Source organism: Fukomys damarensis, unplaced genomic scaffold (genome assembly GCF_012274545.1).
Source record: "Fukomys damarensis isolate Sample0158 unplaced genomic scaffold, DMR_v1.0_HiC HiC_scaffold_39, whole genome shotgun sequence".
NCBI classification, from domain to species: domain Eukaryota; kingdom Metazoa; phylum Chordata; class Mammalia; order Rodentia; family Bathyergidae; genus Fukomys; species Fukomys damarensis.
In genome coordinates, this window is record NW_022900951.1 from 105699531 (window position 1) to 105717070 (window position 17540).

General features: G+C 35.2%; 1 protein-coding gene across 7 annotated transcripts in view; it reads right to left on the bottom strand.

The window, feature by feature from the left end:
• Smarca1 (SWI/SNF related, matrix associated, actin dependent regulator of chromatin, subfamily a, member 1) overlaps positions 1 to 17540 on the bottom strand; it is a 72537-nt gene that overhangs the window by 34790 nt on the left and 20207 nt on the right. For 5 of the 7 annotated variants that reach the window (XM_010608023.2, XM_033760319.1, XM_033760321.1 and 2 more), the window contains exons 9-16: positions 12334 to 12443; positions 10699 to 10925; positions 9819 to 9940; positions 7316 to 7351; positions 6296 to 6448; positions 4812 to 4944; positions 4076 to 4224; positions 1392 to 1511 (exon numbers count right to left, since the gene is read on the bottom strand). In XM_010608023.2, the coding sequence (XP_010606325.1) occupies positions 1392 to 1511; positions 4076 to 4224; positions 4812 to 4944; positions 6296 to 6448; positions 7316 to 7351; positions 9819 to 9940; positions 10699 to 10925; positions 12334 to 12443 (1050 nt within the window). The remainder of the gene's footprint in view (positions 1 to 1391; positions 1512 to 4075; positions 4225 to 4811; positions 4945 to 6295; positions 6449 to 7315; positions 7352 to 9818; positions 9941 to 10698; positions 10926 to 12333; positions 12444 to 17540) is intronic. The other 2 variants (XM_033760320.1, XM_010608022.2) reach the window with 1 other exon arrangement.

Consider the following 17540-nt stretch of genomic DNA (forward strand, 5'->3'; position numbering starts at 1 on the left):
GATAGGGTATACAGGAACATCGTATATTCCACTTAATTTTGCTGTGAACCTAAAACTGCTCTTTAAAATAAAGTCTGTTGTTTTAAAAAATGCAAAGTTGGACAGGTGTGGTGGCACACACCTGTAGTCCCAACACAATGGGAGGCTAAGGCAGGAGCACTCAAGCACAGCCTGAGCAAGACCAGGTCTCAAAATAAAAAATAAAGGGTTGAGTATATAGCTCAGTGCAAAGGCTCTAGGTTCAATATCCAGGACAGAAAAAACAAGGTAATGTGTGATCCCAGATTGGATCCACGCGAAAAGGAAAATGACATTAGGGAAAGAAAAACTAGCATCCTAGAGTCAATAATTAAACTAACACATCAAGGGAAGTTGAGAGAATAATATATGTAAACTCTGTAATATTTTTGCAATCATTCTGTAAGTTTAAAGACATAACAAACAGGAAAAGCTTTAAAATTATAGGCTTAGCTGGACACGATGGGCTATGCCTGTGATCCCAACACTTTGAGAGGCTGAGGCAAGAGGATCACAAGTTCTAGCCCAGGTTGCAACTAAGCTTAGAGAGACCCTGTCTGAGAATGTCTGAAAATAAAAATGTCTGAGAATGTAGCTTAGTGTGAAGGCCCTGAGTTCAATCCCCTATACCACAAAAAAAAATACAATAAATAAATTAAAATTACAGTCTTAATTCTAGTATAAAGAAACAAAACAGAACCTTCTCTTGATGTATATTACAAGATATTATTCTCAAAAGAGACCATACATAAAGTCTTTTTTGACATGTAATTAACTGAATGTTAATAAATGCCAAGCATTTTGCTAATTACAAATATAAACTGATTTCCTCATCAGACTCACTCTATCTATGACATAACTATCACAACCTCCACTTGATAAGTGAGAAACTGAGTACCCAAAGTTATTTAATTAGTGATAGAGCTGAGATTTCAGCTTAAGTTCAGAACTCCGCAAAAATCCCATATTGCTTCTCAACCGCAAAAGTAGTAAATACAGGTTGCATATCCAAAATCTGAAAATCCACAATTTAAAATACTCCAAAATTCAAAACTTTTTAAAAACTTTCTGAAGTATTTCAGATTTCACATACTCAAATTTGGAATGTCCAAGAAGTAAAGTCTATGAAAATATAAAGTCTGAAAATATTTCGAATCCCAAACATTTCAGGTAAGTGATACCTGTAGAGGCAGCAGCAAGTGAGGATGACGATACTGAATTAAGATACATTAAAGATAGCTTTTGCAGGAGATTGTCTGAACTACCTCAACTTTCACTCTATAACAGAGTATTAAGTACATGCCAGTGTCGAGTTATAATTCTTATGGGGAGAAATGGTAATGAGAGTGTAAAGTCTAAGAGTAAAAAGTTACCTTCTGTTTTTCTCTATAATCCTCTCCTTCAAATTTGTACAAACTTTGTTCAATGTCCATTCTGAAATTTCTCAGAGAAGACTCTCCCATTTTCTGCAAGCGTTCATTCATCTCTGCAGTCTGAATTCAAATACATTGAAATCAGAAAATCATCACCACATTCATTGTAAAAACATGAGTTCTCTACCTTTTTAAAAATCAGCTTTGGACATTAAATACCTAGTCTGTTAATTTAGAAGGTAAGAATTTAATGCTAATGTCAAACTTGATTATAAATTTAACCTGTCCTGGACTGCGGGGGGTACAGCACTTCCCTAGGATGTACAAGGCCCTGGGATTGATCCCCAGTACAACACACTAAATAATAAAAACTTTAAAATTTACCTTCTCTCAAGTATTTTAAATACTTGAATGGTGCTTCCTAAATATTTTCACTTAGACTTTCTTTAAAATCTTTCATCATTGCAAATGTAAGCACATTATAATTTGCATTATATAATCTTTTTTTTACTTCCTATCTTTCAGAATTTTTATTCATTAAGTTTATTGGTACATTTTAGGTATGCAATATGATCACATTCATCATTGGAAATTTGTACCTTTACATGATATACCTTGATTCTTATTATGAGAAAAGGAAAAAACAGAAACAAAGTCTTTGTAAATAGGGAGGGGTGGAGGGGTTGAAGGAAGGGTAGGGAGATGGGGAAATAATAACATTCATTATATATTTTTAATGAGACAAAGAGCTAATGTTAAAATAAAAGCAAAGTCGAACTAAAACAGTTTGTTTTGCATACTACTGTGAAACATGCTAACATTAGACTAAGACTGTCCAAATACAGGATGTGATTCTCAAAATAAAAATCTTCTGAAAAACAAATTCAATAAATGTATACAAAACATAGTGGTGAAGATTTGGGTATGGTTTATCCCCAAACACCAACAGGCTGGAAGGCGGACCCCAATATAATGGTAGTGAGGTGCTAAGGCCTATAAGAGATGGTGATTAGGACTTTAAGATGGATTACTGCTTTTCTCAGATTTGAGTTGAGTCTCATGAGAGTATACTTCTGATCTTGTGTGACTGGATTAATTACCACAAAGTAGGTTGCTAGAGAACCAATTTGGCTTCTCTCGTCATGTGATTTCTATGCTATCAGCTATCACAGAAGCGAAAGCCAGCACTATGCTGTTGGACTTCTAAAACTGTGAGGCAAATAAACCTCTTTTCTTATAAAATACTCAGTCTCAGGTGTTTTGTTACAGCAACATAAAATGGACTACAATAGTACATAATAAGGAACATGTAAAAAAGCACCCTTGTTATGGAATCAGCAAAATCCATACTTTAAGTAATTCACGAGGAAAACAAATAAATTAGAAAAAGAAAAATACATAAATGAAGGGGGAAACTATAGATTTAAAGACATGGAAAACGTATTGAGCAATGGCCAGTTGTAGGCCTTAGAGGCCTTAGAGGCATTTTAAAAAAGAATGACCTTTTCAAAGTGTAGGCCAGTCATGTTGGCAAATGCCTATAATAACCAGCACTGAGGAGCTTGAGCAGGAGGAGTACCATGAGTTCAAGGCCAGCTGAAATTCATAACAAGACCCTGTCTCAAAAACACCAAAAATATGAATAAAGGGGAAAATAATTATGAAACAATTGGGAATATAAATACATATTAGATAGTTGATTTTATTAAAGAATTACTGGGGCTTTTCAGGTGGAACAATGCTATAATGATTATATTTTTTAAAAGAGTCCTAGCCAGACGTGGTGGCGTATGCCTGTAATCCCAGCACTTGGGAGGCTGAGGCAGGAGGATCTGTGAGATCTTATAATGATTATATTTTTTAAAAGAGTCCTAGCCAGGTGTGGTGGCGTATGCCTGTAATCCCAGCACTTGGGAGGCTGAGGCAGGAGGATCGCTGTGAGATCGAGACCAGCTACACAGTGAGTTCCAGATCAGTCTCAACTATATAGTGAGACCCTGTCTCAAAAACCAAAAAATAAAAAATAAAAACAAAAGAGTCCTCGTATTTTAGAGTATTTTAATTTGGTGAAATAATTACAGCTGACATAACATATCTGAGATTTACTTCAAAATAATCCAAGAAAGAGGAGAATGAACCCGAGACATAAATGGATAGGACTGGCTGAAAATTGTTGCAAATGGATAATGAGTACGTGGAGATTCTTACTTCTCGTGTACTTTTGCTTATGTTTGCATAAAAAATGTCCATTAATTGTGATGTTCTGAAACAACTTGTGGTGCTTTCACAAGTAATGTTTTAATATTTTATACAATGTTTACCAAAGATTTTCAAATAAAATAGTATCAGATTAATTATAATCTAGCACAAAGGAGAGTATTTTAAGATACAATTATTTTACCTGTGATTTAGGTATGATATTGTCAAAAAGCACTATTTTCAATAAGCAGGAGGTTTCTAGTAACCTCATTTTAAATTCTGGTGCTTAGTCTTTATCAACAAAAAAATAAATAAATAAAAATAAAATAAAACACAGTGTTTCCCTCGAAATAAATCTACCGGTTCTCACAAAGAACATGAGTTATTTGAAACGTAGTGTCAAACAGTGCAAACATAGAAAGTATGTTAACATATTTTGATTTTGAAGCAATTCATCAGAAAAACAAAGTGCTATTTTAACTAACCTTCTTTTCCCCTCTTTCCAGAATCGTCGTAATGTCTTCATCTGTCAGCTCACTTTCTTTAGAAGCAAAAACATGGGTGGCTCCATGACGTATCATTTGCAACATTTCCTCTTTTGCTAGCTTGTTAGATTGTTGATCAATAAGTCTTCCTATAATAAAAATTTAAATTGCATATATTCAATTTTTTTCAAAGAAAGCATAGCTTAATAGTTCTAATCAGGCACTATCACATTAAATCATACATAAAGCAATTTTGTTAAGAAAACATCAGTGAGTTTTAGTTATTTTTCTAATGACAGCCGTGTAAGTGTGTCTCCTACCATATTTTCTTTTACACTATGAATTTCCTTCAATTAAGACCCAGGAGAGAAACTTCTCTTTCATGTCCCAACTTTGTTTTTCAGATCAAATTTCTTTGTGTGCAAATATACCCTCTAAAATATATGTTTAAAGTATGGTATAGCTAAACATTTTAACTGCTAAATAATATCAGGTACTTCAAAAGGCATGCCAGAGACATTCAACTATAAGCTCTTTATGTTCATCTACCCCATTTACTTAATGCAAGGGTTTCAATTAGGAAGAAAGATTTCAATGAATATTTTGCAAACAACATTTTGCAACCAACTTTTTTCTCTAAGTTTGTAAATTTTGGTAAATCTTTATTATAAGTGATCTCCTTTAAAGGAATTTGTTTTTGCAAAAACCATCTAATTAAGGTTATACATATAAATACCTTGTTGTATGACAATTGAATCAAGTCTCAGCTTTATCTCAGCTCTCTCTGCAATTCTTTCTTCAACCGTATTGTCAGTGATGAGACGAAATACACGTACTGGCTTCTTCTGGCCAATACGATGTGCTCGATCCTAATAGAAAGAGTCCTAAAATTTAGAGTATAGCCATCATATGCTATAAAATACTAAAAATAAAATTAGTTCATCTCACTAGACCTGTAACTTTTGAAAGAAGGATGATAAATGTTAAGCATGTCCAGAGACCCCTGGGAACAAAGAAAAATGCAAATATTATACAGTAAGAAGAAACGTAAAGAAGGACAAATGGCAAAGCCCATTTAAAATGAGGACAAGAGACAGCAAAAACTTTTGTACTGAGTTACTAAGTAACTTTAAGCCACTAAACACAAACATCTTCCAAGCTAGCAACGAGTTGTATAAGCAAAGAATAAAGTAGATAGCAGGGGTTGCTATGCCGGCAAAAGTCTGCTTTATCTCATCATCAAGCAGTTCTTTCCGTTTACCAAGGCAATTCAGGGATATGTAGCAAAAGGTTGTAAAAATTAATGGGATATTAATATCCTTACTACAAAGTGGTCTAGAATGAGCCTATGGTTTATAATTGGCAAATGAAACAGGTGGTAACTTCTGGCAACCTAGGAATCGTGATTTTAAAATATGGAAACTGCTAGAGCAAATAGGTAGAGGGAGGAGGGTAGTAGAGGGGGGAAAAACCACTAAAGAAACAGGGTTCAAAATAACCCTAGTACTAAATATAAAATGCTAGAAACCAGTAACACAGTACATCAATAAAGCACATTAAAAGGAAATACCCTATACACACTTAAAATTTTAAACTCCAACCAGTAAGTCGGGAAAGACTGGCTGTACTCAATATTTCTAAGGAAATAATATCGCCATGAGGTTTTCTAGTTCAGTATCAGTAACTTACTGTAGCTTACTACTACTTAGTTATATAGAACAGATAGTCTGAAATCATGCTAAAGTAGTAACGATTATACTTTTTAAATATCCTAAAGGTCATTATTTTAAAATTCTCTATTATAAATGGAAAAAAACTTATAAATTCCACCTCATTGGTGTATGACCTTTCAGTCTTTCCAAAAAGACAGTTCATTGTCCCAATTTTTTCTTGGGATTTGGATACACAACAATTTCGCATTTTTTACTTCTGAAATTACACTTCTTTACCATAAAATGTTAGTATTCTCTCCAGTCTTCAGGAATGGGAAAAAATAACACATCTAATTTATAATACAACCCAAGATTTGAGGTGTGTTTTGTTTTCATTTCTTTTTTATTTTCAATTAGCACAGCAACTGATTTCCAGGATAATCTTCGCTAACTTTTACAAAATTTCCCAAAAATTGTTATCCTTTAATCACAAATTAACTTTATGCTATGTAATAACAATAATATTCGGAACTATGATAAAGTATTGATATCCTTAAAGAGTACTTACCATAGCTTGCAGATCAACCTGTGGGTTCCAGTCTGAATCATATAGGATGACCACATCAGCACTTGCCAAGTTAATTCCAAGACCTCCAGCCCTGGTACTCAGCATAAAGATGAATTTGCTACTATTAGGAACATTAAAGGCCTCTATTGCTTCCTTTTTAGTTGATAAAAAAGTAAAAACAAGGAAAAATTGTGTTACCAGTGTCTCAAAAATAATTTTTACATGCATATAGAAAATATTTATACATTTTATAGCATTCTTTCTTAATATTCATCCATCTTCAAAATATTTAAGCATATTTCTGTATATTATACTGGAATGGCTGCAGAAAACATACTACATTAAATGAAGATCTTTAAGAGCTTATAATAATAGAGACAGAGCAATAACAGACAAATTTAACTAAGCAAGTAATAATTCATTTATATTCTTTTTCAACAATAATAGCGAAAATATCCTAATTGGTTAAGAACAGAAATGTATCTGGAGAGTAAAATATCAGAAATCCCACCTTCATTCCCATTAGTTTATGGAGGACTGATACAGCAGATATGGTTTAGAAGATCGACCAAGAGAGAACAAAGTTTAGAGATGGGAATCAGCAATAGAAAAGGGGGCACAGTAAAAAGATAAGGTTTTTATCACTATGATGACAAGAAACAAACAATAAAATAAGACGAAAATTGAACAGTCAATTCCAGGGGTACTTAGTAAAGAATCTTAAAGATTAATGAGATGTTAATAATAGGAAAATTATTTCCCCAAAAATGAACAATTCACAGAACAAACACAAACAGATGAAACAGACTAAAATAATGTTCAATCTCACTAGTAATCAAATACAAACTAGAACAACATAATACCAATTTTTGAAAATTAAAAAAAATGATAATACTCAATGTTGACGAGGGGGCGGTGCGACGGGCACTCTCATACATTGCTGCTGGGAGTTTAAATTGGTACAAACTTTCTGGAAAGCAATTTGGCAATATGCATCAAGAGTCTTAAAAATGTTCATACCCTTTGACCCAGTAATTCCACTTCTAGGAATTTATCCTAAGGAAATAATCAGAGATGAGCACAAAAATTTATGTGTAAGGATTTTCACTGTAACATTATTTATAATAGTGAAAAACTGGAAATAACCTAAGCAATCAACAGTAAGGGGATGACTTATGTATACCATATCTACAGGATGAAATATTATCCTAAAATTATTTTACAATGATTTTTTTTACTAACAAAGAAAACTACAATATCATTTTGAGTAAAAAGCATCAGTATACTGAACCTTACAGTAAATATGATATCAACTACTTATATGTATTTCATCTATTCATAAAACGATTAGCCAGAAATACTTCATTTTTCCAAATTTTCTTCAGCACTTCTATATTACTCATATAATCACAGAAGGTAGGAAGGTTTTTTTTTATAGGAATAGATTGGCATGGTCAAAGCTATAGGAGGAGAAGATGACCCTGAGTGCCACAGTCAGTACAGCATGTCAAAGGGGCAGTACAGAAAGCAGCACAGTGTAGTGAGAGGCACCTTGGTGTAGAAGAAATAGCAAAAACCAGAGTATGACACACATTTCTACCTTTTCTTCCATCTATGATTACAGGAAAGCAGTTAACCTTTCTGAAACATAGTCGCACATGTAGAAAATTATACCATACTTCACCTGGCTACTGCAATAATTCAAATGGAACTTTAAGTTGCCTATCTTATAATAGTTGTTTGACAAATGTTAGTTCCTTTTCTTAAAAAAAGTGAGGGGGCCAATTATGTCAGAGGATGAACAGAGGCTGAGCTACCTGAATTTTGCTGTAGTAATGCATAAAGGACAAATCTGAGCATTGATAAAAATTATCTCATTACAGCTTACACAAAATCAGAGTGAGGAATCAAATGTAGTTTTCCCCTTCTTGTTGGGAAGAGAGATGAAATGATCTTGTGGGTAACAACATAATGGAAAAACAGGGCATTTTCAAGAAAAAGTGGATGGCTCTGATTTTGCCTTTGATTTTAAATTCAATACATGTAATTCAAAATCTCTGAAGGGAGGACTTTAATTGAACTTTCAAGAACCAGAGGAAGTTAGATACAATGCACAGAGACAGCAGTCAGAAGTAAGGTCAGAACCTTTCTGCCTTGGTTTCCTTTACATTCTAGAGAGAACGGTCATCTTAAATGGTTCTAGAGAGGCCATACTTAATGTAGATTTGGAGAAATTAGTTCTCAGGAACAAATCAGCAAAAGCCTACTAAGATTTCAAATCACCATCTTAGAGAGAGTTAAAAAGCTATACAGCAGAAAGTAATGTATGCTTTGAAATGTCCCCTTAAGTGTAAATGTCACGGCCATTTCCCTACTGTGGCTAGCAGAAAATCCTTAATATGAGAAAGCCCCGAGTTTTGCTACAACCAGGCTTCAAAAAGAGAGCATGCAAGACACAGAGTGCCTGTCACAGTTATGGAAAGAGAAGAAAATGGGTAGAGAATCCTGCAATCAGAAAAGAGGCCCTGAAGCCAAAACAAACCTATGTACAGTACAGTTCATGCTATGTTCCATGCACTGCACTATGTAATTTAAAAACTGTGTTTGTACCCATTATATCCACTGACATTCATAACATCATCAGAAGTAAAGAACCTAAGTGTTAATTTCATCCTTACAATATAGTCAAAGATACAGAAACTCAGAGAATAAAATGGCTTGCATACAATGCAAACTAGTGTTACTGAAATTCAGGTCATCTGAAACCACGTGCAGTGCATTTTTCAGTACACCATAAAGAATTTTTTCCCAGAGCATAAGTACAGACTTAAAACAGAAGTAAAAAACAGAGCCCTACAAGATCACAGAAAACAAGATAAATCAGCAAAGCTTTCCCAAGAAAAGTGCTTTAAAGGGCTTAAAATGCATTAGACCCATGACATTGATTAGGAATAATCTAAAGCCCTATAAGAATTTCCAGAATTGAGGAAGATACTGGATACTGAGTGGCTGAATGACTCATTCCTACATACCAATCTTTTAGTATGCTGAGATCCAAAATTTATTATAAGCACCCATGTATATGTTGTCCTATTTAACTTTTTACAAAAGCCCTTCAAGACCAGAGTTATTCTTTTTACAGATTACTACATTTCATGACTCTTAAGGGTTGCTCATAAACCAGAAAAATCTCAACCATTCAATGGTCCAAATGGCAAGGGTCTATAGGAGGATTCAAATCCAAAGAAGAAAACTTTAGGGTCAGAGATAGCAGTGCTTAGAAGAGATAAGGATGGAGTGACGCAGTTCTCTCTAGATAAATATGTCTTCAAAGACCCTGGAAAGAATGCTTTGTAAAGAGTTAGTGGGATGGAAGCCAGACTGGAGACTGGAGAGGTGGCAGTGAGAAATTCAATGTGCCTTAGCTAATGAGAAGGCAAAAGTTCAAAACAATCTAATGATGAAAAACAATGCTTAATTAAACTTTCATTTCTGAAGTCTTGTTTTATTTTCTATTCCTCACCTCTCTTTCTTCATGTGGGGTCTGTCCGTCCAGTCGACAATACTCATAACCACGCCACATACAATAATCTTCCAAAATGTCTAGCAAGCGAGTCATCTGACTGAAAATGAGAACCCTTGAACCTAAAACATTTCACCAAGGAAAGTAAATTATGCACCTTGTGTAAAATTGACTTCAAAGTTATAAAATGTTACATATGAATATATAGCACATCAACACTCCACTAAACACACAGACACACACACACATACCATGAAGGGTTGCTACATAAAATTATATATCTGCTGAGTTATGCAATTTTAAAGTCTTCAAAAATGCTCCACGCATGTTGAAATGACTCAGTGTCTGCCTTTACTTTGTCCCAAAGATAAGTGACTGGTCCATGTAATCTTTTAGTGGATTACTGCAATAGTTTCCCAACTAGTCTTCTGGTTCTAGTCTCTCATCTTCAGTAGATCCTCCATGCTGCTATCAGGTTGGCTTCGAAACATACAGCGCTTGTTAAGTCACTCTCCACAACCAAATCTTTGACTCTCCCTCTGCCTTCAAAATAAACTCTTCCTCTTCTTATTCCTACATATTCTCCAGCACTCACCTCAAACATCATCTTTATGGAGACTTTCTCAACTCCCTATATCTCAATATATCATAGCACTCAGCACAATGACTTGCAACTATTCCTCCTCACTACGTTATGAGCTTCTCCAAGGCAGAGACTGTCGTCTTATTCATCTTTGAAACCCAATCTGTAGGACAATTCCTAGCAAATAGTAATTACTCAACAATGCCCGCTAATCAAGAGAATGAATGTGTAAATTTTTATTCATATATCAATAATCAGCATTAATTTATTCTATGCTAATTAAAATTCATTACTCACCCTGTTCTTTGAGTCTTGCCAATAGCTTATCCAAAACCACCATTTTCCCACTGTTGCTGACAACATGCTCATCTGTGGTATAAGGTGGACCAGGTTCGGCACCATCAAACAAATATGGATGATTACAACACTTTCGAAGCTGCATCAGAATGTTTAAGAGTCGCATTTTGTCCATCTTGCCAGCAGAGTTTAAAACATCAATATCTTTCATCAGGATTTTTGTATACCTAAAATTGTAAGCTACAATTAATCACCGATGGTTAATTCCATGAGGAAATTTTCCCTTAACAATCTGGTTAGATTCCAGTTTAAAGATACAACATGATATCTAACTTGAAGACTAAGGGTACAGTTCAGTGATAAAGCATGTGCATAGCATATGTGAGACCCTGGCTTCAATCCCAGGCATCAAAAATTTTTTTGATTTGAGACTAAATCTGAAAACAAAGAAACTAAAGAAGAGTTTAACATTTTAACTTGTATGTTGCTTACAGACCTGTTTGCTCCTACTTTATCCATTATTAGCAACTGCCACCAGCTAATAATGACTCAAAGAGTTACATCTGAGAATTTTTCAGTAGCTACAAAATTTACTGAAAGTTAGTCCTCAACATAAAATCATGTTTGAGCTAAAGACAATCTCAATTTCTTATTCTTTTCTTCACAGGTCATTTTTTGTCTGATCTTGCTAAATAATTTTTCTTCGTCTTTTCGAGAACTTCATTCATGCCAAAAGAAACCTATAAATACAACTGACCAAAAACATTATATAGTTACAGTAATAGCCAACACATGTTCAGTGTAAGCCCAGATGTTATGTCAAGGGCTTTGTATGAGTCACCCCCCTAAAACTTCACAACTCTGGCATGTACGAGTACCATCCTCATTTTACACATGGAAATTCAGGTAGGTAAAAGAATTTGAACAACTTACTCAAGGTCATAGAAAGGGACAAAGTGAGGTTTGAGTTTATGTATGAGTCCAAACAATATACTCAATCTCTATACTGATTTTTTGGAGAGCTATGTTTTACATGTTTTATAAATACAATCTAATTCTGTTTATGTAAGCAAAATTTTGCTTCTTTTCACTTCTGTTACATTTTGAACATGTTCCATTTATGGCTCCTTGTGACTCCCCTTGTTAATTTCTGTTTTGCTAATATTTATGAAACCATTCAAGCTTCTATTTTGTAATATCCACAATCACTAATGTTTTCATCAACAACATTATGGCTATAACTATTCTCATTAATGGAAAAAGCAAGAGTAACTATCAAGTGTACCAGTGGCATTATCTCCCTTAATCTTAACATGATCCTCCTAAGCCAATTATGATTATCCCTATTTTACAGAAAGGAAACAGGCTATGTTACTTGCCCAGATTAAATAGCTATGAAAAGGCAATGCGTAGAATTCAAAGACAGAACTATAGATTCTAAAATCCTTTGCTATTTCCCAGAGATTAAATAAAGATACTTACCAGTTTTCTATTACATATGAATTATATAACTTATCACTTATTTATAAGATGTAATTTTTAATTAAATGTACAACTAAACTACTACAAAGCTAAGTTTTAGCAAATTCTTATACACAAACACAAATAAATGGAAATAGAAATAAAATAGCTCACCATTCTCTTTGCATCTTACTCAGTCCCAAGTAAATTTTTATCTCCTTTTTAGGAGGCAGACTCTTCTCTACATCAGTTTTTATACGACGTAACAAAAATGGTTTTAAAACCTAAAAAGTGATAGATCTTGTAAAAACATGTAACACATTTAATATTACAGATTATGTATTTCATTAATAATTCTGTGAAATCTACTTCCCATTGTACAATCAGGCAATGACTATCAGTAACAACTACCAACTTTCTTGGTAAAGAATCACTAAGAAACAGGCTGTTAGAAAATAAGAACAAAGAGTTGGCGGTGTAGCTCTTGGAAAAAACATACACTTAGCATTCACAAGGCCTTCAGTTCTAACCCAGCAGCTAAAAACCTAGAGGACCTAACTTAGACATTTATGATTTGATGGTACAAAATACACTAAAAATTAAGGCAACAAGAGCACTGACCACTGAATAAGCACTGGAGAATGTGTGTGTGTGTGTGTGTGTGTGTGTGTGTGTGTGTGTGTGTGTGTGTGTGTGTTTGTAGTGGGAGAGAATACTGGGGATTGGACCTAGGCCCTTTACACTGAGCACATACCCAGGCCTCTTAAATTTTTGAGTCATGGGGCTGGTGATTTAGCTCAGTAGTTTTGTCACCCACCTTGCAAGTGCAAGGACCCGAGTTCGATCCCCAGTACCAAAAAATAAATAAATATAAATAAATTTTTTAGTCAGGGTCTCAAAAAGTGACCCAAAATGGGCTTGAAATTATGGTCCTCGTGCTTCAATCTCACAGAGTGCTGGGATTATCAGTGTGCACCACCATATGCAGCTTGGGGACCTCTTTGTTGTTGTTGTTGTTGTTTTAAAGCTGTTGTACTATAACAAGATGTTTAAACCTGAGAGGTAATCTGAAGTCAGACTTTTCATCAGAGTCTACAAAAATGAAATTAAATTGCAGGTCAGTTCAAAGTAGTTAAATAAATGAATAAGAAAATGACTGTTAAGGAAGATCTGGATGAATAGAGAAAAAGATAATCAGTATAGCTAGAAGACAGATTCTATCACAAAAAAACAGTAGTGTTCCAATTCATAGAGTACTAACCTACAATGTGTCAGACACTACACTGTGAACCTTACATACAGTATTTGACCCTTGTAATAAATATTTCAGTGAAATGTAATTACCTCAATTTTACTAAGTTCACCCAAGTCATTTTGCTAATAAATGGCAGAAGCAGAATTCAATCCTAGACCAAGATGATTCTAAGATCAACTCAGTCCCTGATTAGCAGTCAGGAGCCGGGGCAAGTTCTTTAATTTTCCCAAGCCTGAAATTTTTTCATTCCTTCATCCAAAAAATATTTATGGTAAATATTTTAAAATTTTTTACAAGGATGATTATAACTATTTCCAAGGCTGCTATGGAAACTGTGGTAGTCCCCTTGTAGAGATTAATTATGGTAGATAGTAAACTCTAACTCTTATTATTAAAGATCTATAGGAGATTTAAAAGGGGAAAAGAATAAAACAAAACTTCCGGTTCCTGATTTGGGCCTCTTAAACTGTCTAAAAGAGATTTTTATGAGTTTAAACTGCTATAACACAATTCATAACATGCTCATTGACAAATGTCTCAATAAAGGAAAGGTAGATATGTATACACACTGGAGTACTACTTAGCCATAAAGAACAATAAATAATTTAATGAGCGAATAAAATGAATATGATAGAAAACGAGGTAGACTCTGTGTAGATGGGAATGCAATCTGGGGTGGGGAACGAGGGCACATATATATGTATGTGTGTGTCTATATATATAGACAAAAACTTCTGTAAGATATTCAGGTAGGAAGACTCAGAAGGCAGTGGAATATGGAAAAATAGTAATCTGCCCTTGTCCACCAGAGTGTGTTCCCAACAGTGGCTATCAGAAATAGCTGGTTCTACAGAATCTTTTATGCACTATGATTTTTTTCTATACATACACATGTATTATAAAGCTTCATTTATAAATTCAGCACAGTCAGAGATTATCATAACTAATAAGCTAATCAAAAAACTGTAACAATACACTTTAATAAAAGTTATGCAAATGTGTTCCCTCTAACATTTATGAATTTTTCAGTTAATACTTTGATCCACAGATGACCTTGCATGACTGCTGTCATGGAAAGCAAACCCATGGATTAGATAGGGATACTGTATAGAGCTCAGGAGATAGGTACAAGAGGTAAATTTGGGAGTTTATCAATAATATATATGTGGTAAGTGAAACTATGGAGTGGATCCCCGGGGAAACCAAGCAGGAACAAGTTTTCAGCAGTAGTACTTAGCAGTGCTAAATGGTACAGAAAAGATAAGATGCTGACAAGAAGGTCTTCCCTAAATTCAGCAGACAGAAAATCACCGAAAACTATGAGACAGGTTTCAGCTGCCTGAGATCAGTGGGTTCAGGAGTGGTCAGGAGGTTAGGGAGTAGAGAAGAGGTAAACTACCCTTTCAAGAAGATGGCTGTCAAGGGAAGAAAAAGACTCACAGGTATGTGAGTGCAGAAGGGGAGCACTACTACGTATGTGTGAGGATGAGTGAGTGTTGATTTGAAAATAAATGAGCCCTTGCTCCATGGGTCACAGCCCATCTGATGGGCGTTTACTACAAAGCAGAGCTTGCAATTGTAACTATGTATCTTTTGCAGCTCAGCAGCATTTCAGAAGAGCCTCAGAATGTAGCTAACAAAATTCTGCCCATGGAGGACCGAATCCCAACTTGGATAACTAGACGCTGCTGGCTTAGTCTCATTTATACTAACCAACCCTTGTACTTTCTACTTTTGACTCAACCCCTGCACTTCCCCTTACTTCTTTCCATTTTTTTTATCACAAATTTTAGAGGACACTCAGTTGACCTATATATGGTATTATCACTCTTCCATTCGCTTTACTGACATATGAATTATGATGATAGGTGGCTAGGTTACTTTTTACAGTTTTCAGGGCCATTACAGTCAAAAATCACTGACTCTTCATGCAGGATTCCTCAGGTATCTGATGGGTGACCTTTTGGTACCAGCAGGCCAAAAACTCCACTCTCATATCATGTCAATGCTGCCATTTTCTGAACATGTGTCCCACGACAATCCATGAAGAGTGATTTTGTATGCACACACCACTGAAGACTTCACTTCCAATCACCCTCCCCGTACCCTCAATCATACTGCTTCTTTACTCCATAAATATTCCCAAAAGAGTCAAAGACATGACATACATGTCCGTGTTTATACCAACATAATTTATAATAGCTAAATCTTGGAAGTAGCCCATATGTCCATCAACAGTTGAATAGATAAAGAAAATATAATTATTTATACACAGTGGAGTACTATGTCATAAAGTAGGATAAACCTGAGTCATTTGTAGGAAAATGGATGGACCCAGAGAACATAATGTTAAGCGAATAAATGAAACACAAATTTAAATGCTGCATTTCTCTTATATAAAAAATCCGGAATATAAATTAACAGCAAAATAAAAGACAGAGAGTGGGAAATAGGGAACTAGCTCTTTTGCAAAAAGAAAGGAACCTAGAGATGGAGAGAGAGGAAAGGGGATGTAAAAATAATTAAAATGTGTTATATATGCATACCAACTCTCCACAAGAAACACTAATTATTATGTACTACAAACACATATTAATAAAAATTAATTAAAAAATAAAAAATAAACTGGGCCCCAAAGCCTTATTGTTTTGAAGGTGATTGGATTATCGAGGCCTCATAGCTGACTTGCTGTTTGGAAGTGGGGTCTTGTCAGAAGAGGCGGGTCACTGTGTCCATGACCTGGAAGGGTGTATCTCCCTTCTCAGCTCCCTGCTTGGCTCTCTGCTTCCTGGCTGCCATGAGGCGAGCAGCTTTCCTATGCCCAGACCGTTACATTATGCACTTTCTATGATTAAATATGCTGAACATGGACTGAAACTTCTAAAACGTGAGCCAAAATACACCTCTCCTGCTTTAATTTGTTGATGTGTTGCACTGTGTCCCAGCAATGAAAAAGTGACTGACAAGCACACACAAAAAAATGACTCACCCGAAAAATGATAAACAATGAGGAAGCTGCATATAGTGGCTCACACCTGTAATCCTAGCACTCAGGAGGCTGAGGCAGGAGAATCACTGTGAGTTTGAGGCCAGCCTGAACTACCTAGGGAGAACCTATCTCAAAAAATACAAAGATAAATCATGGGGAAAAGTCCATCAGGAAACAGGAAGAGAGAAGAACTAGTGTTTGTATGGAAGGATTAGACATTGACCAAAGGAAGGGTAACATTTCTCCTCAGACAGAAGTTTAACACAAATGCAGATATCCTTAGAAGAAGACATACTTGAGGGGAGTTCCTGACCAGTAACTTCCATTTTCTCTTTGAGAAGAAGTTACCTTCTCAGAGGAGCAGAGGAGCAAAGGGGAGAAGATACCGGGCACAGAAGTCTTGAATGGGAAACATCTGCAATAGCTTTTACAGGAAATAAGAAACAGGAACCCTTATCTTTCACCATGCACTAAACTAAAATCCAACTGGATTAAAAATCTAAATATTAAAAAAGAAACACTAAACTTGCTGGAAGATAAGTTAGGCAGAACTCTTGAAGACATTGGCATAGGAAAAGACTTTTTGAACAAATCCTCAGTAGCAAGGGAACTAGCAGAAAGAATCAACGACTGGGATCTCACCTTATTAAATATCTTCTACACTGCAAAACCATCAACAGAACTACAATGTGGGAAGAAAATTTTACCAGCTGCTCCTCAGACAAAGGGCTCTTATCTAGAATATATAGAGAACTCAAAACAATCAGCACCCCCAAATATAAAGACCCAATTCAAAAATGGGCATCTGAAATGTGCCCTTCTCCATTGTTGGTGGGAGTACAGACTGGTGCAACCACTATGGAAATCAATATGGCGATACCTCAAAGAGCTAGGACTAGAGGTTCCATTTGCAAAAGCCATCCCTCTGCTGGGTATCTTTCCAAAAGAATTAAAAGAATCATAGCACAGTGATATATGCGCACCTATGTTTATAACAGCAGTGTGTAATAGCTAAAACTTGGAAACAGCCCATTTGTCCATCAGTTGGAGACTGGATAAAGGAGATGTGGTTTTTCTATAAAATGGAATATTACTCAGCTATAAAGAATGAGATTAGAGTCATTCATAGGAAAATGG